The 22472-nt window shown below is 37.1% G+C and overlaps 1 protein-coding gene across 3 annotated transcripts in view; it reads left to right on the top strand.

Annotated features, from left to right (window-relative positions):
* The window catches only part of SATB2 (SATB homeobox 2), a 186516-nt gene that overhangs the window by 53679 nt on the left and 110365 nt on the right, over positions 1–22472 (top strand). For all 3 annotated transcript variants that reach the window (XM_033230739.1, XM_033230740.1, XM_033230741.1), the window contains exon 4: positions 21976–22102. In XM_033230739.1, coding sequence (XP_033086630.1) covers positions 21976–22102 — 127 coding nt within the window. The remainder of the gene's footprint in view (positions 1–21975; positions 22103–22472) is intronic.

Raw genomic sequence — 22472 nt, forward strand, 5'->3', positions numbered from 1 at the left:
TGAGGAAGCATTGGCTGCATGTCCCCTTTGGCAGTCATCTTGGGTATCTGAGAGTCTTCTTCATCCAGTGAAGTCCTCCGTACAGCGTTTAGAGGCCTTTCCTCTTGCTTTGCCTTTCTTCAGCATCTGCACGTGGATTATTTACTTGCTCATTTGTTCCTGGTGTCTTTGCATTACCTGCTCTTTTTCCAGCCAGGAATAATAAACACCTTATTGACAGATTGACTTCTGATTCTCTGTGTCCTCCTTGTCAGGTTGGTATCCTGCCATCCCAGAAGGCACTGTGTAGATGTTTGCTAAATAGACGGTTGAATAGAGGAGGACTTAATTTTTGCTAACCGGCCAGATTGATTTAATTTGTTGGTGTTCCAATCCAGCCACTTTGAATATCAAGGCTTTCTTGCTTAATATCCTTTTAGGCAACATTATAACTGTTCATGTTTCTATATAAAGATTTCTAAATTGGAGGGTTTCTCATCCGAAAATAGTCAAGAATTTATTTAAAAAACTGAGATTTTTGAATGCAGATAGCTTCCTTTTTGCGTGTAGGTTGCTTTGCTTTATTTGCAAGGAAAGCACAGCGATTTAAAAGTAATAAACATACCCATTGTAGGAAATATAAAAAAATACAAAATGGTGTGAAGGATAAAATAAAATTTCCCCTTGGTGTTACCTGTGACCCAAGATATTTCTTATGTTGAAAATTTTGCTGATAAAGTTAAAATCCACTTTATGCCCCTCATAGTCTCTTTTCCTTCTTTCCTTATAGGCAGTTGGCTATCTATATGTCTTAGTTTTTCACTTAATATTACAAACATTTTATCATGGCATTAATTTTTAATCCTTTTGTAATGACTGATGGTGTGAGTATAACATAATTTACAGAACCATTCTGTTGGTTTTACACGGGTTGTTTAGAGTTTTAAAAATATTATCAATGACTGTTTAATAAACATTTGTGGGTGTCATTCTATGTTTTTGATTTATTAACTAGGATAATGGACAATCATTTTAAAAGTCTGCATTCTATGCCCAGTTGACAAATTTGTGATTGATCTTCACTGACATTTAAGGTATTAACACTGTCAAATTTCAGGTTTTAAATGTAACTTAGTTTTCTTGTTATTACAGTTAACCTGGACTTAGAGTATACCTGTTTCATTAGAATTTGAGCTGGTGAAGAGCTTCATTGTCCTGACTGAATGGTCAGACTGAGGGATTTATAAAGCCTGCCTGAAATGACAAGACTGTTAGATCTGAGTATTATAAGATATTCATCATTTAAAACTCATAGCATTGATATTTTTAAATGTCTTGTGAAATATGTTCTGCTTACAAAAGAATATAAGTAATATATAATGTATATGTTTAGTATTAAATAGTAAGTAATAAAACAAAAACCTTTGTACCTACCACTCTGCTCTGGAAAGAGAACATTATTAGTACCTTTGAAACTTTCATGTTTCCTTCAATGCAATTGAATTTTTAATGCCAAGGAGCTCAGTGATAATGGATCAAATTTTTTATTTTATTTTGAGACGGAGTCTTGCTCTCACGCCTAGGCTGGAGTGCAGTGGTGCAATCTTGATCTCGATCTTAGCTCAATGCAACCTCCACCTCCGGGGTTCATGCGATTCTCCCACCTCAGCCTTTCAGGTAGCTGAGATTACAGGTACCCGCCACCATGCCTGGCTAGATAATGTATCAAATCTTTTTTTTTTTTTTTTTTTTGAGATGGAGTCTCTCTGTGTCGCCCAGGCTGGAGTGCAGTGACGTGATCTCAGCTCACTGCAACCTCCGCCTTCTGGGTTCAAGTGATTCTCCTGCCTCCGCCTCCCGAGTAGCTGGGACTACAGGTGGGTGCCACTATACCCAGCTAATTTTCGTATTTTCAGTAGAGATGGGGTTTCACCATGTTGGCCAGGATGGTCTCGATCTCTTGACCTCATGATCCACCCGCCTCGGCCTCCCAAAGTGCTGAGATTATGGGTGTGAGCCACCGTGCCCAGCTGATAATGTACCAAATCTTGAGGAAGATTTGGAAGTGTCTGATTTTTTTCACCTGTACTGCTTCTACCTGGTCCAGGCGGCCCTCCCTTATCACCTGGCTCACTGCAACAGCCTCCTAGCTGGTATCTCTGCCTTTCGCTTCTGATCCACTTCAGGGCAGACTCCCCCAGTAACCTGAATGATGACTTAAATACAGAAACTAAATAATGCCATTTATCTGCCTAAAGCCCTTCCTGGGTTTTTTGTTTAATTTAGAGTGAAATACAAATAACTTGCCGTGATCTGCAAAGCTCTTTCTAATCTGTTCTGATCTGCATCTGCAGCACTTACTCTCCAAGCTTACTCCCAGTCATGCTGGCCCTCTTAGAATTTCTCAGCCCAGCCCAGCCTTTCTTGTTTTATGATCATCATACTTTTTTTCCCCCATATTTCTGCCCAGCACCCTCTTTTTACCACTCTTTGCAAGGGAGGTTATTTATTTATTTATTTTTTATCCCTTGGGCCATTTTCCCTGACTACCTGATTATTCTTTCTCATAACATCCTATTATTTTCTTTCTTTCTTTTTTTTTTTTTTTTTTTTTTTGAGACAGAGTCTTGCTCTGTTGCCCAGGTTGGAGTGCAGTGGCACCATCTTGGCTCACTGCAACCTCCACCTCCCAGGTTCAAGTGATTCTCCTGCCTCAGGCTCCCTAGTAGCTGGGATTATAGGTGCCTGCCACCATGCCTGGCTAATTTTTTTTTTTTTTTGTATTTTAGTAGACACTGGATTTCACCATGTTGACCAGGCTGGTCTTGAACTCCTGACCTCGTGATCTGCCTGCCTTGGCCTTCCAAAGTGCTGGGATTACAGGCGTGAGCCACCGTGCCCAGCCTCATCCTATTATTTTCATTTCTAGCACTTGTTACATTTTTAATTATATCTTTTCTTATTGGTGAGACTAAGTAGATCTAAGTTTCACAAGTATAGTCACCATGTCGATCTTTTTCACCATGTCTAGCCTGGGTAAATACCCCAGAAATATTAAAGTGAAATGAATGAATGAGAAAGTTTAGTGATAGAGAATATTAGCATGACACAGCTTTTTATGTTCAAAAGATATATGTGGGATTTTGGGTCCAACAAAATACACCTGATTGAATTAGTTGAATCAGGCCTACATCCCTGGACCTCCTTTAGCCTACCACACTTGTTATTTTTAATTCTTACTGACTCATTTGTTAAATATAACCAATGTAGGTTAAATAATCAATTGGAGATTTCTCAGGTATTTAAGACAGAAAGACTTAAGCAGCCTAATGTAGAAGAGATCTTGGTATAGTGAAAAGAATGTGGGCTTTGGAGTCAAAAATACGAATTTAAATAGTTATTGTGCCTGTTAGCTGTGTAATCTCGAAAAACTGTCCCGTGGTGTTCTTATCTGCAAAATGTGATGATAACACTTGCCTCATTGGTTTGTTGTGAAAATTAAAGGATGTTAAGCCCTAGCTCTGTGTTTGCCACAAATAGACTCTTCATTCATGATATTATTATCATTGTCTTATCGTTATTATGTAAGTGCAAATAGCAAATAGTTTCATCATTTTTTTGCTTTTGGTTTTTGCTTCATCTCTAAAATGGGGATCTTACTTTAAAGGAATAATGTGAAGATTAAATGGCGTAATGTATAAATGTGTTGATGGCACAACACCTAGTGCAACTCTACCTGGCTCATAGTTGACCCTCAATAAATATACATGGCTAATAACAATAACAGCATAAAAGAATTGGTATCATATTACTTGGTGGCAATTTGGAGACTTTAAATTCTAGGTATTCATTTGCCAAATATTTATTGGATGTCTGTTTTATGCCAGGTGCTCAGTTCAGTGCTAGAGCAACAAGGAGGTCTAAGATGGAGCTCTATTGAGTAGCCTGCATTTTAATGAGGAAAGGAGATTCCACATGAATTATATAGTTATTCACCCCATGAGTAAATACAAAGTGCGGTGAGATTAATTCTCTTGGAGGGAATAGGAGAAGTGCTATTCTCTCAGGAAGTACTGTTTGAGTTGGGTCTCAAAGGCTAAGCAACATTCTCCAGAGGATAAGAAGTACCTTGTTCTGAGGAAGATAATATGAGTTTTGGAGTCAGGCAGACTTGGATCCCAGTGTCTGCCGTTTAACATCCTTGTAACCTTAGGCAAGTCATCTATTCTAACCTAAAATGGAGATGTTAATATCTATATTGATGTAGTTTCAGTGTTGTCCCTGCCTAAAACTCACATGGAGATGTAATCACCAGTGTTGGAGGTCGGGCCTGGTAGGGGGTGATTGGATCGTGGGGTAGATTTCCGACTTCCGTTCTCTCAATAGTGAGTGAGTGAGTAACCATGAGATCTGGTTGTTTGAAAGTGTGTGGCACCTCCCTGCTTCTCTTGCTCCTGCTCCCACCATGTGAGCTGCCTCACTCCTCCTTTGCCGTCCACCATGAATGTAAGTTTCCTGAGGCTTTCCTAGAAGCTGAGCAGATGCCAGCATCATGCTTCTTCCTGTACAGTCTATGGAACGGTGAGCCAATTAAACTTTTTTCTTTATAAATTACCCAGTCTCAGGTATTTCTTTGTAGCATTGTGAGAACAGACTAATATATATATATCATAGGATTTTTGTGAAAATTAATACAATGACAAAGTGTCTGGCATGCAGCAATAATTTACAAATGCAGGGTCTTTGCAATCACCTGGAAAACACTTCTCTCCACACTAGGAAATTATAAAATGACTTTCACTCCCAAGAATTCATAGTTCTATGTCTTTACCTGATCAAACATGAATTTCTTCTACTCTGTAAAATCTTTTTAATTTAATTTAATTAATTTATTTTTCTGAGACAGGGTCTGGCTCTGTCACCCAGGCTGGAGTGCAGTGGCAGGATCTTGGCCCACTGCAACCTCTGCCTCCTGCGCTCAGGCCACCCTCCCACCTCAGTCTCCCGAGTAAATGGGACTGTAGGTACACACCACCATTCCTGGCTAGTGTTTGTATTATTTTGTAGAGATGGTATTTTTTCATATTGCTCAGGCTGGTCTTGACCTTGTGAGCTTAAGGGACCTGCCCACCTTGGCCTTCCAAAGTGCTGGGATTACAGGCATGAGCTACTGTGCCCGACCTAAATCTTACCTGTATCTTTATCTTTAAAAGTTCAATGATCGGCTGTTCATCACCACTTCAAATTCAATTTGTTAGAAGATTTACATAGCTCATAGGAGTTACTCTTTTACCCACTGTTAGAAAAAATAGTCTTCATTCTGTGAGTCTTTATTTTATTTTTTTATTTCTATACTGGTCAAACCTGTTGAATCTTCTAAGATTCTAAACAAGAAATCAGTCATTTTAGCTCTTTATTATTGTGTTTACTCTTTATAACATCAACAATAATAGTAGTTTACATTTGGTTAAATGTTTAAAACTTATAGTGAACCTGAATTCATATTACCTAATTTAATGTCCTCAAAAGTCTTTTGAGGTGGAGGCCATCATCATCTTGTTTACAGATGAGGAGAACGAGAGGCACTGAGTGTGGGTGACTTGGTCCTGTGATTCTAATTCAAAACTTTATACTGTAGGGGAGGAAAAACTTAATGTTTTCTTCTACCCCCTAGAGCTCTTCTCCACCCAGGACCCTGTACATTGAATGACAAAAGGCAGATTCAGAAGAGGAAACAAATAGAAGTTTGTTAATGTGTGCATCTGTATCTGCTTCTCAATTGTCTTCAACTCAGAATAATCAATATGAGAAATAGCGTATTTTTGGGGGTTGTATTCTGCTACCTGCTTTTCTGTTTTTCACATCTGCAGATTCTGTTGTTTTCTCCAAGGTTACCAGTGCTCATCCTCTTTTTGTTTTTTCTCTTTACTGCAGTAGTCTTTAGTTCCTGTGTGGCCCAGGTTATTCAGCAGTTCCCTATGACTCAGATTCTCTTGTCTAGAAAACATGTCTGTTTTTTTATTGATAGATTGGCATTTCTTAATCATGTATTAATAGTCTACATTGACTTCCCATTGCCCTGAGAAGCAACTTCAGGATCCTCTTACCTTCTTCCCCCAAACCACTAGTCACTCTTTATTTCCTATTGTTAATTCTATCATCCTGATAAGGTGAATGAAATGTACTTAAAATATAACTTCTTTAAGGTGGAACCGTTTCACTGGTAACATTCTTTTGTCCCATAGCACTCAGCTAAACTACTAGCTTTCATATATCTTTCTGTTTTGTTTGTTTGTTTGTTTTTGAGACAGTTTCTCTTTGTCGCCCAGGCTGGAGAGCAGTGGTCTCGACTCACAGTAAACCCTGCCTCTGGATTTAAGTGATCCTCCCACCTCAACCTTGGGAGTAGCTGGAAATCCAGCAGCACGCCACCATGCCTGGTTCATTTTTGTATTTTTAGTAGTAGTGGGATTTCACTATAGTGGCCAGGCTGGTCTGGAACTCCTAACCTCAACTTATCTGCCCGCCTCAGCCTCCCAAAAGTACTGGGATTACAGGTGTGAGCCTCCACACCCGGCCGTCTTTCGTGTATCTTTCTAAAGCAAAAAAGCCAAATTCTTCAATCATGGTTTCCTTTGGGACTTCTAGACCTACATTATTTTTAAAAATTACCTGATACACTTAGCTTTGTGTGTTTATTCTTTTTCCCCAAATTTTGTGTGGCTTATATTAGTTAGTATTCATTACTGTTGAGTTATTTTTCAGATTCACCCATACTTGAACTGAATGACTTTGATTATAAATTCTTTGGATGTAAAGAACACTGTCACTTTAAATTATTCTATGACCAGCAGAAGCCAGTGTTGAGATGATAATGGTGATATTTAATATACTGTTTTTCTCTATTAGGCATATCATAGATTTAACAATAATTATTAGATTTGGAGTGTCTGCTAGCTGCAGCCTTTTCCCAAATTCAAGATATATTTCTGTGTAGCATGTCTTCACAAAACATAAAAACACTAAACTGAAATTAAAACTGATTTGAAAGTATACTAGAGAGGATTGTGAAGATCTATGAAAATACATGACTTTTTTTTTAAACATTTGTGATCACTACCTACTCCATTTCCTAGCACCTTTTATTTTGTTATTCTTCTTTAGGTAAACAGCCATTCAGGAAGATGGCTTGTGCAAAAAGAATGAAAATAAAGGCATGAAGGAAAATGTATGCACTAGCATCTCCTGTCTCTCCCTCTGAGATTTTATGTATGCTCCGATTCAAAAACCAGTTTAAAAATAAAAAAGATGAGGGCGGTTGCAATCTGCTTCATTTTATGCAGATTAGGTATGGCCCTCAGGCACCTGCCAAATTGCTAATATGGCCTTCCGTTGGGTTTGATTAGTGTGAACCCAGACCTTTTCCATTAAAGTAGAAATGAATTTATTGGGAATAAGCTAACAACAAAAGTGATATTTTCACTAATAACCATGGGTCAGGTTGCATTAGAGCAGTTTCTCAGTGTGTACCAGAGGCAGACTACCCTCAGTATTTATGATTTCCTCCATCCTCACTTGGCTCCTCCCTGAGGACATCATGGCTTTTAGAGACCAGGGGACTGTGACCTCCTTTTATACTAAAGCTACTTTGAGAGGTAATTTTCTTCTATATTCCAAATGCAAAATGTTACTCTCATTTTTGTAAAACACATCTGTAGGACTTACACTTGTAATAACAAATATCTTAAATTGGAATTTTTGGATAATTCCAATAGGCATTTTGAGTGCCCCTGGGTGAAGCATTAATTATCTTCCAAAAAGATAATGGAGAAAAAAATATGGAACTATCAAGCATCTCTTATGACTCTATTAGAACACATTTTTAAGAAAATATTTTGATACCAATGATTGCATTTTGTGGGAAAATAATTAGAGGTTTGTGTGAACTAAGTAGCAACTAGAAGTTCAAAAAGACAAATTGGGCCCTATCTGCAGATTTGGGTGCATAAAGACTTATACAAAGTAAAGTCAGCTTTGTCAGTTGCCTAATTTAGCCCATATTGAAAATTACTGGATCTTTAGCATGAGCAGTGTTTCATGTGAAGTTATTTTGTAACCCAAATTATTTCTTGTCCATGGAGGAGTAAGAAACACATTTAACAGTTGACATTCTGCATCATCATGGACAGACCAGAGAGAGAAGTAGCTACACCCAAAATACATATGAAAGTATTTTATGTGGGTTTGCTTCACATTGAGTGGTTTATGGATGAATAACAGATTTATTTTTAAAGGCTTTATTCTGATTTATTATAAGCATTATTGAATGTACTACCCCAACCCAGTATTTTGTGTCTTCAAGTAATTTGATAGCAAGGGCAAGAATTGCAAAGCTTTTGTTTCTTATTTCTTAATTTTATTGGGCAAAGTACAAATTAAACGCTAAAATTATCTGTCACGTAGATGTGATTGGGGAAGAAATTTATAATTATTTTTGGACTCTTATAGTTCTTAGAACATAATCATATTTCAATATTATTATACAAGCATTTTTTTTTGAGTGTCTACTAAGTGTCAGACACCAGGCTAGCTTAGATGAATGAGGTGGTTTCTGGTTGATTATGACCAGTTTTGAGATGTATCCAAGTGTGCAAGAACCACAAACGGATAAAGAAATGTTCATGGGCATTTTAACTTAATAAAGATTTAACTAACCTTGAGTCATACAGGGAACTGTTATCAGAATTTAAAAATTAATGACTTGCTCTTTATTTCTGGTACAAATTAATTTTAATGTAACATTGGGTAACTTGGTCAACTACTTTCTTCTAGTGTAGCAACATAATAATACCATGATAAACTTAAATGCCCAATTTCTTGATGGATTATTATAAGGTACTTATGATAAAACAAGATTGAACAATTAAAAATGAGTAGAGGTAAACTGGGGCCCACTAAGGTATCATCAGTATCCAAAGGCTCATCTGTATTCAGAAAATTAGACATGAAGGAAATCAGTCTTATCGTAGTGAATATTTTCATGCTTTTCTCCCCACATGTTATAGAATGTGTATGTTAACAATGAAAGCAAAACAAAATAAAACAACATGAAATGAGATTAAATGGATCTTTTTTTTTTTTTCTCATTTAAGTTAGTGGCCTAAGTGACTAAATATATTTTGATTTGTGATTTTCCTTCCTTTTAGGGGTGGGAAATTGATGGTGATATATTAGAATCAAAATGAAACACCACTTAAGTTATTTTAAGGATGGTTGAATTTAAAAAAATCCACATGACACTTTAGCCCTTGGGGCCCCTTTGCAGGGTTTTATCTATTTTTATTTTTATTTATTTATTTATTCATTTATTTACTTATTTTAGAGGCAGGGTCTCACTCTGTCAGCCCTCCGAGTAGCTGGGACTACAGACACATGCCACTACGCCTGTTTTTTGTTTTTTGTTTTTTGTTTTTTGTTTTTTTTTTTGCAGAGACAGGGTTTCTCTTTATGTTGTCCAGGCTGGTTTCCAACTCCTGGGCTCAAGCAATTCTCCCACCTCAGCCTCCCAAAGTGCTGGGATTACAGGCATGAGCTATAGAGCCTGGCCCACAGCCTTTTTTCTAAGAGAATGTAATAGAAATCTACAGTATTAGCTCTCATACAGTTCTTGCCACCTTCTTATCTTTCTTACCGGGTTTTATATCTTAAGCTCTGAATAAAAGTAATTCTTGTCTACATGTGGAGGATCTTCATATATCAGTGATTTCTAGAGAATTTATTAATATTTATAATCAGATAATTTTGGGATTTTTATACCTTGCTCCCAATTTTCAGCATCATAGTTCCTGAGCAAATTTAATTTATTTACTTATGTGGTTTATGCTAGGGGCTTCATTGGTCATGTGCAAATATATCTTTAAGCAGAGGGGATTACTTATTTGTGGAGGTATGTAAGCAATTTATTCTATTGGGTACTACGCAAATGCAAAATTGATCTGAGAGTGTCTTGTCCTAATAATTGTGTTATTGTCTTTTATTAACATAAAAGTGCCCTGGGGAAAGTTACTCTTTAATAATTTTAACAGAAAGAACTAATGAACACAATTATATTTATATAGATAGAGAAGTCCATTAGTAGTCGGTAAGCAGCAGCTTCTGTTATATTAGGAAGAAGTACAGTCGACAGAATGATACTCAGTTTAAAAAAACCTGATTGAGCCATATTTTTTTTTTCGGTTGATATGAAAGCCATTGTTGTTTTGCTCACCAACTGGCAGACCTTCAATTATCCTGAATTTAGATGTTGTTCACTATACTTTGAAAGTTTAAAAATGAGCCCTTCCTGAGAAACAAAAAGCTGGATGCTTGCCATTTTGTTTTTTTAAGAAAAGTAGAACTTTAATGGCAGAAAAATCAATCTACCAATTCAATGCTGACTTTATTTTCGGTTTTGAAGGCTTTGTGTGTTTTTAAAATGACAGTAATCAAGGCTACCATTATTAATCCCCAAAGTTTTGGGGCATCATTTTGATCTAGAATGTCAGAACTGCAAGGGGCCATGGAGATTATCATTAAGTCTCTGGGACTGTAGTGGATTCCACAAGGTTTAGTTGAGGGTTTCAGCTGTTGAGGCTTTTCTCTGTGCCTTTATCAGGTGTCTAGAACATCTCTTGGGCTAGTCTTCCTGGATATCCAGGGTACCAAGAGTAAGGGCACTCACTTTTCCGTATGTTGGGAGTTGGCAGAATGCTGGGGAAGGGTCTGAGAGCACAAGGTAAACCTGCAAAGAAAACTGGCACTGCCCACAGGCCATGGCACAGTGACCCTTCCAGCTTCATCCCCCTACTCTCCCTCCCTCCCTCCCTCCCTCCCTCCCTCCCTCCCTCCTTCCTTCCTTCCTTCCTTCCTTCCTTCCTTCCTTCCTTATCTCTGAGCCTCTACCATCTGCCAGGCACCGAGTTATCTGTGGAACTTACAGTCTGGTGAAGAATAAAGGTGCCAAATATTTTTAAGTGCAGAGGCTCTCTGGGATCATTTGTAACAGGGTGGGTGGTCCCTGATGCCTTCTCTGATTGCAGACACTCCTACAGATGGCAAAATGGAGTTTCAATGACAGTAAGTGGCCCCAGTCAGTAAGCTCGGACAAATTTCCTATCCTAGGGTCTTTGGACTATATCAGATGACTTGCTATGTCAGCAGGTGACATTTTAGAAGATCCAAGTTTTTGCTTCTTTAAGTAAAGGCAACTTTCCCTTAAAAACACCCTAAAAAATGTAATGCTTACCTCTTTTATGTTGACTTACAATTCATTAATGCCAACATATGTTTATACAGCACTTTATAATTTTCAGTGCACTGTAACTCATGTTATTTTATTGTAATTACCATCTTGTGAGTCAGGCAGGGGAGTTTGTTTGTTTCTTGTTTTAGCTTTTAACTCCCCATTTTATAGAAGAGAAAATAGGGGCCCAGAGAGGGTAAGCGAGTTATCTACAGATGCAGAGCTGCATCCAACAGAGGGCAGATCCAGGATCTGGGATCTGTTGATTGCTAGGTTGTTGCTTTTCAAACAAAGGTGGGTATGCGACATACATACACACACACTGTGTTTTAGGCATCCTCATTTTATGGGGCTGTAGCCAGAGTTGTTAGAACAAGTTAAATGGACATGACCTTTGCCTTTTGGTGGTTTGTAGTCTAAATATGTTAAAAGAAAAAAGTTTCAAGTTTATTAATATACAAGGAACTATTTTTTTTTCTGGGTATTGTCTATTCAGCCTATGCCAAGTCCTTCACACTTAAAAGGAAATAAAACACAGTTAGAGTGCACCTTAGCCCTACTTTCCTACTTATATGTCATAATGTTCCTCTTTCTCTTCAACAGTAATGAGATTTGCCAGTGAATTGAGGAATTGAAGGAAAAAAAAAAAGGAATCTGGGAATTTTGGTTTTCTGCTCTTTTGAGGAGAATTAGTGGATTATTCTAGATGCTCCCAGTCCTTGCTTTTTACTGGGCACCCTGGGCAGTGAGGTCCAAATTTGGCTTATCACCAGCATCTTCTGGGATCTACCCCTGGAGCTTTTGTTTCAGAAGCCAGGATGAGGCTTATGACTGCTCTACAGATGAACTTGGAATCCATTTACTTCATCTGACCACTCCAGACACCACAGTTCTTACTAATCTGCAAATTCCTGGGTATGAAGAGAATAACAACCCATTAGTGACCTCTTCTACCCTCCAGATTATCTCTGTGTAATCCAGCTGCCACAGGGTAACTAGACGTGCAAAGGGAATAGCTTCTAACTCTACCACAGTTCCGTTGCCCATCAATTTATATGGCATATTTCTGACATTGCTGAATTTTTTTGGGGCTCAAATAGGCCATTGTCATTATTTATCACCATGTATGTTGTGGCTGTAAGTCTACCTTTGATTCAATTAGAGAAATATTTGCCTACTGAGAGAACACTTCCTGTATTGGACTCTTGGCTTTTCTTTTGGTCATTAAAATGGTAGTGGCATATTTTAAAATTTAGTTTGCAGCCTTTAAATATGACATTTCCAAAAAATGTAAATCAAGGAATATCTTTAAATGTAAAACATCTGAAACCATGTGCATTATTAGGTTTAATAGAGTGTATATGAAAATGTCCCTGATATGTATATGAACATTGAAAGTAAAATTTATTAAAATATTTTTAAGGGAACAAAAATAAACCCCCCAAATCTTCAAACCAAAAGTAGTTGCCACTTCTACCAGTTATAGCCGTAGTTGCTTCTATGTATTGTAGTTTCTTATCAAATTACTGTGAAATCAGGTTGGTTGGAACATGAATAAAAATGTACAACAAAAATGAATATACATTTGCCTTCATATTATTAATATATGGCAATGTTTTCTTTGATAATCCTCGTGCCATCATAATATTGCCCTTAGGATTAGGTATTATGTAACCCTAAATTGCAGGAAACACAATATGCCTGGAGGACAATTCTAGAATATGTAACTGGGAGAGTGCAATTGATAGAGAGTTTCCAGGGGTATTGAACCCAGAGATGGAGTACTTGGAAAGCCAGGTCCTCAAGAAAACCTATTGCAACATTTTAGTTCCCATCTAAAAAGAACATAATTAATTAGGATGTGAAATATGTGAGGCAACTATATTCTTAGACCTTCAGTGGGTCCCTAGAGGATGCAGAAACACTGGCTAAACATAAGTTATGAATAACATCTGCTAGAATGTAGCAAAGTATGTTTAAAAGAGTATACTTTTTCCCTTGTGTCTTTGATTATTGAAGACATTTTGGGGGGACAAATACTAGGGGGAAGTCTCTTTATGCAAATGTATTTCTGAATATAAAGGAGGAAAAAAGAAGCTTGTGTTACCTGCCAAAATTAGTTTTTAAATTTAAAACTCTTTTAGAAAATGATTAAACTTAGAACAACAGTAAGAAAATATGTACTGGATGAAATAGTTTTTAACCAGTGACATAAGTTTAGAACCAACCCCAAATAAGTTCTCATCACACTTTTCTTTCTCATTTGTCTTACTCCTCCATGTAATAGTTTTAAATGGCACTCTTATGAAATAAATAAATAAACACCAACCACATTTTTTTTCATATCCTGACCAATATTTTGGCTGTTTTACAGAAGAACTGGAATTCTGAAAATTAAATAAAGATTTCTGAAATGCTAACTTCAGAAAGTTTTATTTAATTTGTGGAATAATTTTGTTCTCTCCCTCTCCATTTTTTTTCAATAAGGTCTTTATTAATCTAAGTAACTAAGTCTAGTTACTTAGTGCTTATATTAAATAATCTAATAAAAGTCAGGGTTGTAACATAACATTTCCCAAATGTGAAGCGGCATCTATTACATGAGACAAAATCTTTATGCCGCAAAATTGTAAAAGCCATGTATAGAATTACAAGGCACCAAATGATACTGTATATATTTCTAAAATAGAACGTTTCTGTAGTGTAAGGGGGTAGTCAGCTCAAAAAAAAAAAAAAAGTGACAGACAGCTATATCACTATAGTTTATTCAGAAAGTACTCAAATTAATTTTGATTTTTAAATAATAATCTTCTTGATAATTTCCTCTGAAAGATAGAAATACAATTTAAATATAAAGGTTAGTATTTTTAAAGAGTAAAAAACTACTTTCTTTGTGTTTGTCAACGTTACCGGAATTCTTGCAAATAGAGAAGTTATCTGTGGGGATGGGAAACAGTGCGTTGTGTGTGTGTGTGCACACACTTGCATCTCTCGATTTTCAGATCAATTCATACGACAGTATATCTTCAGTGTTTATTTTGAATCATTGAATTATTTATTTTTGTCTGGCATTTCCTTTTGTATTGTTATAAATGTAGGATTAAATCCATTGTAGGCTCCCAGACAAGTATGTGGTGAAGTTTCATTAATTTGTGTAAGTTATAAAGGCACTTGAATAATGTTAGATGACTCAAAAAGGCTGTTTCATTTTCCACTTACTTTTACCCCAATGCAAGCCATTTGAAATATATATAGAGAGAGTCCTTAAAATCAAAGCAGAAGGTGTAGAAGAGTTAGGTTTATTCCAATAAGTTGTATTGGGGTACTGCTAAACTATGCATTAAAAAGGAAAATATGTATACTTCAAAAACCATTTTTGTTTTGCCTTTTTTTCTTGTTCCTTATTGAAAAGTCATTCGCACCACAGGTTTAGCAATGATAACTAAAATTTATGTGTTTTTGCTGCTACAATTTGGTGATATACCACAGTCAGGCCACAGATTAGAAACACAGGCTGAATTATTATATACTGCTGGGTAGTGATTTCCCGTGAACTGATTTATGGATAAATAATTCTATGTTCGTATTATATAGGATAGACAGTTTTTAATTTCTTTAATAAAGCATAGCTGAACAACAGAAAATTATATGCTATAGCATAAGAACACAACCACTCTGAGGAGGATAAACAGATGCAATCAATGTCATGAGTTCGCCTATTTTTACAAGGAGCCTCATCAGCAGTTGGTATTGTGGAAATAATACCGAGAACCAGAAGCCCCAAGGCTTAGTTCTTCTAAGGCTGGGGTTTTTATTGACACTCTTTTGCGGAGATCTTTTCCAGGGAGTTATGAGATAGACAAACACCAGCCTTTTGATACTAAAGCTAATGTCTCACTTTTTTCTCAGGCTGAGTTTTCATTTTGCTTTAAAAATTAATGTTAAAATGCACCTGGAATAAAAGAAAATTATCCATCCTGCTGAATTATAAGAATACTGCTGCTATCTTGCTGGGTTGCTTATATCTGTTTCTCAGATTGGTTTGTGGGCTTTATTGTGCAGTATACCAAATCTGTATCTATTTTATCAGCATCTATCTACATACCACTGCAAACTGTGAGAATTGTTCTCATGTACTTCACAGGCGGCCTATTGTAGGCCTTCATGAAGTAAATATTTCTCACATTTGAGGTACAGGGGTAAAAGCTATCATCTTGGTTTATTTTAGGAGTAGTTTCTTTTAGCTATGTGTTTAGCAATAATACACTTCTCTGCTCAATTGTGAGCTCAATAATTACAGGGACAGTATATATTGAGGTTATCTTTGCATCTTAGTGACTTATGCTGGAGACACACAAGAAAAAATTGTTGAATGAATGCTTCATGCTTAATACAAACCCTTCTAATGGCCCATTGATTGTATTGTGTTATCATATTTTATTTTATTCTCAGATGTGATTGACTTTCTAAAAGCTTGAATCAAATATTGATCAACTATAATGTGTATTATCACCACTTTTGTTTTTATATAATTAGAGGCAAATAATACTAAAAATATGAATTATGCATTTACTGAGAATAGTAACTGTTTTCTTTGAGATAAATACCAAAAACATATGAACACAAATAACTATTGATATTTCTTTTGGTGAAATGTCAGCTCTTTAACTCTGGCAGAATACTGCATTGAGAAAATAAAAAACTGGTTTCCATTATTGCATCTTTTTAATTTTAGACAAAAATTGCCTCCAGTCCCAATCTAATTTTATATCACTAATGGGAAATTTACCTACAATTGCATTTTGTTATTTGGTCTGTACACATTACACATTGAGTGGATTGGTACTCTATATTTTAGTGAACAGATTTGTCTGGATATAAACAGTTTTATTTATACTGTGCTCAATTCAATCATGTTAACATTTGTATGAATTTCAACCCCAAAATAAAGGCCCATAATTTGTGACTCAAAGACCTTGAAACAGCATCTGTAATAGTCTTCAACACCAAGCATTTTCTAAATGTTTGCAGATGATAAATTCCTTGTAAATAATAAAGATGATTGGAAAACAGTGTTTATGTCTCAAATGGCACTGTTGTGGGAAACTATTTTTTCCAGAGAAGTCCCAAGTGTAGCTGGCTTTTCAGTCTTCTATGCCTATGATATCACCTGTTTGCTCATTGGTCTCATTTATTCCTTGGTTTAACATTAAATGTCCAGACACTGCCTGATATGTGACTGTGGATGCACTCTGGCCCTCCTCTCCAGGGGCCCATTGTGTCGTTGGGCACTTGGACGTGGGTACATCCTCAGGGCAGAGGTAGCAGAGCTGAGCAGAAAGGATATTGCTCCAGTAGTTCAAAAACTTGCAAAATGAAGCCTAGGTTTTAGTCCTGGTTTTCATCCACTTAGGTCCTGAAAAGTCATTCTCCTTGGATCTTCAGCTTACTTTCAGGTAGAATGCTGAGTCCAGGCTGTTTTCATAAGGATAAACTAATGGTTATACAAAACGCTGTGCAAACTGTAAAGTAATGTAAAGGGATATTGTGATTAAATAAGTTTCTTATAAAATATACAAACCAAACAAGAATATTTATTGTACAGTGTTATAGAGAAAGGATTACTTCAGGTGGGTTATCAGGGTTGGAATTATTCGTATGGCAGAATTTCAAGAATAATATAGACAATTTCTAGAAGTGAATATTGGGGGTCAGTACTCTAGAGAGAGTGAGAATGTGATAAATTTTCAGACAAAAAATGGAAATTGCCACGCATTTAGCATCTACTATGTGCCTGGCTGAACTCAAGGGGGGGTGTATGTGTGTGTGTGTGTGTGCGTGCACATGCATGTGCACATGTATGAAATATTTCCTAATTTAATCATCACTAGTTTTTCTCATTTTTCAGATTGGGGTTACAAAACTTACTCATAGAATGTGAATGTTGGGAATAACATCTATATGCTTGAGTTATGCCATTATTATTGGCATTTCTCTAGTGCTGCAATATTATCCTCAGTGGCCACATGACTTGTTCTTTCTTCTTTGTCCTTGTTCACTACAATGGAGTGATTAGTGGGGTTTACATCCCTCCTTAGAAGCTGGGAAGAGGCTGTTATAATTGTAACTAGACATACCTACCTGAATTATTTCAGTTCTTTTTTTCCCCTTGGAATGCATGCCGTTTTTAATCTACTTGCAGTCCAGTATCAGTTGAGCATCTCAAATCTGAAAATCCAAAATATTAAATGTTCCAAAATCTGAGATCTTTTGAGTGTCAACATGATGCTCAAAGGAAATGCTCATTCAGGCATTTCAGATTTTGGATTTTTGGATTTGGGATGCTTATCTGGTAGGTATAATGCAACTATTTCAAAATCTGAAAAAATCAGAAATATGAATTGCTTCTGGTTCTCCAAGGATTTTGGATAAGGAATATTCAACCTGTATAAATTAATCTCTGGAAGCTTTGCTTTATTGTTGTTATGTCTACACTAAGAAACTTACAAGCATCTATTTTCCCTTAAGTTTTATGGAGCACTTATTATATAGCAGTCCCAGTGCTAGACTCTCCTTTTCATGTAAAGTCTCATGATAACTCTAAAGGGTAGGCATTGTTCTTATCCCCATTTTACAGATATAGAAATGGACACATGGAAAGACTAAACAATTTGCCAAGGTGACACCTTAACTAAACAAGGTGACAAGCAGAGGAAGCTGGGTGTAGACTCACCTTTGACTCTAGACCTTACTCCTAACCTCTGACCTATACAGTGTGCTACTGAGTCAGGCATTCATGGCCTCCCGAAACTTGGAACCAGTCTTTTCTTCTAGTTTGCCTCTCAGTTGAGCCAGTGTGATAACAAGAAGAATGAGAGCCTGGTCTTTGAAGTGAATCTGAGCTCTGCTACTTGCTAGTAATATTACCTAGGCTAGTTAAGATAACCCATCCCTTCTGAATCTCCATGTCCTCATGGAGGGAGTTGAAACTAGATATTCGTGGGTAAAGAACTGATAGAGAAATTGGAGGTACACCTATACTAGGTTTGGTGGTGCAGAAAATAAGAGACTGAGGGAACAGAGTGATTGTCATAGTGTTTTTGTTTTAAAGTAGGGGAGGGCTAGGTGCAGTGGCTCATGCCTGTAATCCCAGCACTTTCAGAGGCTGAAGTGGGTAGATTGCTTGAGCCCAGGAGTTCGAGACCAGTCTGGCCAACATGGTGCAACTGTGTCTCTATAAAAATACAAAAATTAGGTGTGGTGGCACATACCTGTAGTCCCAACTACTCGGGAGGCTGAGGTGGGCGGTTGACTTGAGGCTGGGAGACAGAGGTTGCAGTGAGCTGAGATCTCACCACTATACTTCAGCTTGGGTGACAGAGCCAGACCCTGTGTCAGAAAAAAAAAAAAAAGTAGAGGAAATCTCAATCTACTTAGAGGTCAAAGGAAAGAAGTCACTGAGGAGCAAGGATGGAAGAAATGAATGGAGAAGTGGTGGGAATAGAAGATGGGACATATTGATGTATACTCCTCCTTTGTGATTTAAAACAAAAGTCTTTTATAGACACATGACTGAAAGCTAATATGATAAAAAAATCTTTTGAGTCAATATATTTTGAAATAAACTGACTATATCTTTAAGACACATTAAAAAGGTCAAAAGGATGACTAAATTGTTGAGATTAAATTACATTCAGGCTCTTTACTAATTTTTACATTTAATGTGCACAATACTCTTGTAAGATCGGTACTTTTATTGTTCCAATTTATAGATGGGAGGATTGAGGTATGGAGAATTTTAAGTAACTTGCTAGGGTTACATAATTAGTAGGTGGCAGAGCCAGGATGTGAACAGAGGCAATTTAACTTGGAAGCCTGCATTCTTAGTCACTATGGTATACTGCTTCCCAATTTGATTTCCTCAATTAACACTTGACTACTATTCCAAGTAATATTTTTGTCTATTTTATATCAGGGAAGGAAGACTGTTCTAAGGAATGATTTTCCAAAGAGGATTAATACAGTGCATTAGACAGAGATCCTGTTTGGAGGAAAGGCTCATTAAGAGTTATTCCAAGCCCCTACCTGGCTGGAACAGAGTGGGCTTCCAGCGATAGCTCTCCAGCAGATCTTGTACCTGCAGACCCTGGTAAATAGCTGAGCAGAGACCATGACTTCTAGGACTAGAAGGTTAGTTAATAAGGTGCAAAAAAGGAAAAGCATACACTTCCCATTGCCTGGGAGAATAGCATGTGCCAACAGCTCTCTTCCAAGATATAGAAACCAACCTGTAGCAGCTGCTCTATGTGGAGGTATTAAGTGTTGTTAAAACACCTGTGTGTGTCTAATTCTAGCCCAAACAAGTCGTCTTCCAGCTCATCGGGGGAGGGGGTAAGAATTTACCTATATGGAGATTCTATTTCCAGTAGAATGAGTTGTCTATTATATCCTGTAGAGATTTCTCTCCCTCCCCTCTCTAAAACATCGAGGTATAATTTACATACCAAAATGTATGGATGTTAAGTGATTAGTCTGATAAATTTTGACAATTTGTATAACCATGCAACACCATGCCAAACAAGAAAATCCTCATATGTCCCTGTCTATGCAGTGCCCCTTTCTGTCCCTCTGACTTCTATCCCCATTAGATTAGTCTTGCCTGTTCTTATATTTCATATAAATGAAATCATACAGATATATTCTGTTGTGTCTGGCTGTAGTGTGGTGTGTATTCTTACAATGGCATACTTCTTTACAATAAAAAGGAATCAACTACTGACACCACAACAGCTTGAATGAATCTCCTGTGGAGTTGTGCATTGAAGCTTGTAGGGTCCTTTTTGTTATATTACTTGCATAGTCTTAGTAACCAAAATGACCCACAAAATCTGCTTCTTTTACTTGCCTATCATAGTGCACAGTTGTCAACTTCATTCCCTGCCCCATTCTCTCATATATTATCTGTGTGACTTTAAAACACAGCCAATTTATGTTCAACTTATGGGTGATCATGATAATGACTTTTGAAAGGAATTTAAAATTGTAGAATGATTTTTTTAAAAGGAAATATGTTAGACATGTTACATGGTTTCTTTTTAGTATTTGCAAATGTCAGGAGTAAAAGAAGCAAGGAAGCAGACCCACTCTCTCGTGGGTGGCTGTCCAGTGGGCCCTGGATGTTCATTTCATGACTACTACATGCTGCGTGCTGTGCACTTTTCATTGTCATGAGAGAGAATGTTAAGAAAACTATCCCCGCAAGAAAACAGCTTTTCTTGGCAAGTGAAATATGACTTAAGGAGCCAGAACTGGAGACATACGGTACTATGAATGAGAGCTGTGTTACTTTATTGGATCTGAGTCCAGGCACTATTTATACTGCAGCATATTCAGCACCAGATTGTTAAATCTTAATACTGAAACAGTGTATCATTTTAATATTTTTGTTCTGTTTATTCCCTGTTTTCAAGCATTATGTCGAGCATTGCGCATTCATTTATTTCATTTTGGACAGGACGTGCCCTGACCAGAAAGTTCATTTCCTATTGTTGGAGTTTTGCCCCGTAGCTATCATTTTGTGAAGCTTTTAAACGTTCACTTGGGTACACAGGTGTTCTCTCTTTGATGACAATATATATTTTTAAAGAACAGTGTAGTTGGACTCACCTGTATTGTCAAGAATAAAAATGCTATTTTTCTTTGATCACTAAAGTATCCCTGCTTTTTATGTGTGGCAATTTCTGACATCCTGGAGACCGTGGGATTTTTTATTGCATACAAATAAAATTTTTGTTACCGTGTGTCATATGTGAAATGGGTTTCTCTATTTTTCTTCATCAATGTTATGTGTGCCCTGTGTCCCAGATAAAATGGGCCTATCTTATGAATAAGTTAGCATTTTCACCATATGTTGCTGAAACCATCCCATGAATCTTCCTCTAACTAGGGTATTCCTAAAATTGCTGCTGTACGTAGCCCCAGCTTAAAAAGGATTTTTATTATTTCTTCATTGTTATGCATGTTTACCATATGCAGCAGGAAATCCACAGGGAAAAAGTACTATTGTCACTGTCTAAAGAGCTGAGGAATAAAAAAAAGAGGAAGTTGAGGGCATCTTTGCCATTTCTGATCTGTGGTCAGTCACCGTGGTATTGCATTTGGCCTGGGAAAGCAGCCCCACTGCCTGCTGAAACGCAGACATGGGAGCGAACTCTGACTGCTTCATGAGCTCCAAATGCTGTTCGCACTGGGAATCGCACCACAGTCAGGATGTAACTGCGTACTGAGCCCACACACAGGAATTTTCTTGTACAATTCAAAACTGAATCTTATATTTACTTAAGGCTTACTTTTTTTTTTTTTTTTGTCTATGAAATCAGCAGTCCTGTATATTTAGCATCAGCCTTAAGTTAGAATGTGAAACAATTCTGGGGGGAAGGAAGTATCCGTATGGTTTTCTAAGTAATTTAAGAAACAGGAAAACATAAAAGAACTGATTGTCTGTGATTAAACCTCATTCTTTCCTTCCCATCTTCCTGTATAGTTAACTAACTCAATTGTCAGCCAGAAAGAAATAGCTTATTGCTCTGGGTTGTAAAATATCTGAGTGGGCCTTGGATGTTGATGATTGAATGACCTTCTTAACATTGAACAAACAATGGGAAGGTTTAATAAATAGCAGATATGTGTTTATTATGTTTTTCTTCCCTGTGCAGGAATAATCAAGCTGGGAAGGTGGAACCCTCTCCCCCTCAGTTATGTGACAGATGCACCCGACGCGACAGTGGCCGACATGCTACAAGATGTCTATCATGTTGTGACGTTGAAAATCCAATTACAAAGGTGGGTGTTTCTGAACATCTGCTTTTCCTTACTCTCAGAGCTGTTCCGTCAATCACAGATTCACTGCAAAGATTAGCATGTCCTGTCTTTATTAATTTCTGGACATTGGACAAAATGAAAAGAAGGAGAGAGAAGGAGAGAAGGAGAAGGAGGGCCCTTCCCCAGGTGTCTTTATAGTCACATTCCAATTACTTTATGCTTTGTTTTCAGAAGCAGTGAAGTGGTAACCTAGGGGCAGCTTGACAAATCATTAAAAATCTATAGCCCTTAGGAGGAACTTTACACAGTCCCTTATTCGGTGGGTCCTTTAGGCCTGGTTAAATGTGTAGCACATAGTATTTGAAGAATAAACACCTCTGCTGTTTTCAGG

This window comes from Trachypithecus francoisi, unplaced genomic scaffold, assembly GCF_009764315.1.
Source record: "Trachypithecus francoisi isolate TF-2019V2 unplaced genomic scaffold, Tfra_2.0 Lachesis_group13, whole genome shotgun sequence".
NCBI classification, from domain to species: domain Eukaryota; kingdom Metazoa; phylum Chordata; class Mammalia; order Primates; family Cercopithecidae; genus Trachypithecus; species Trachypithecus francoisi.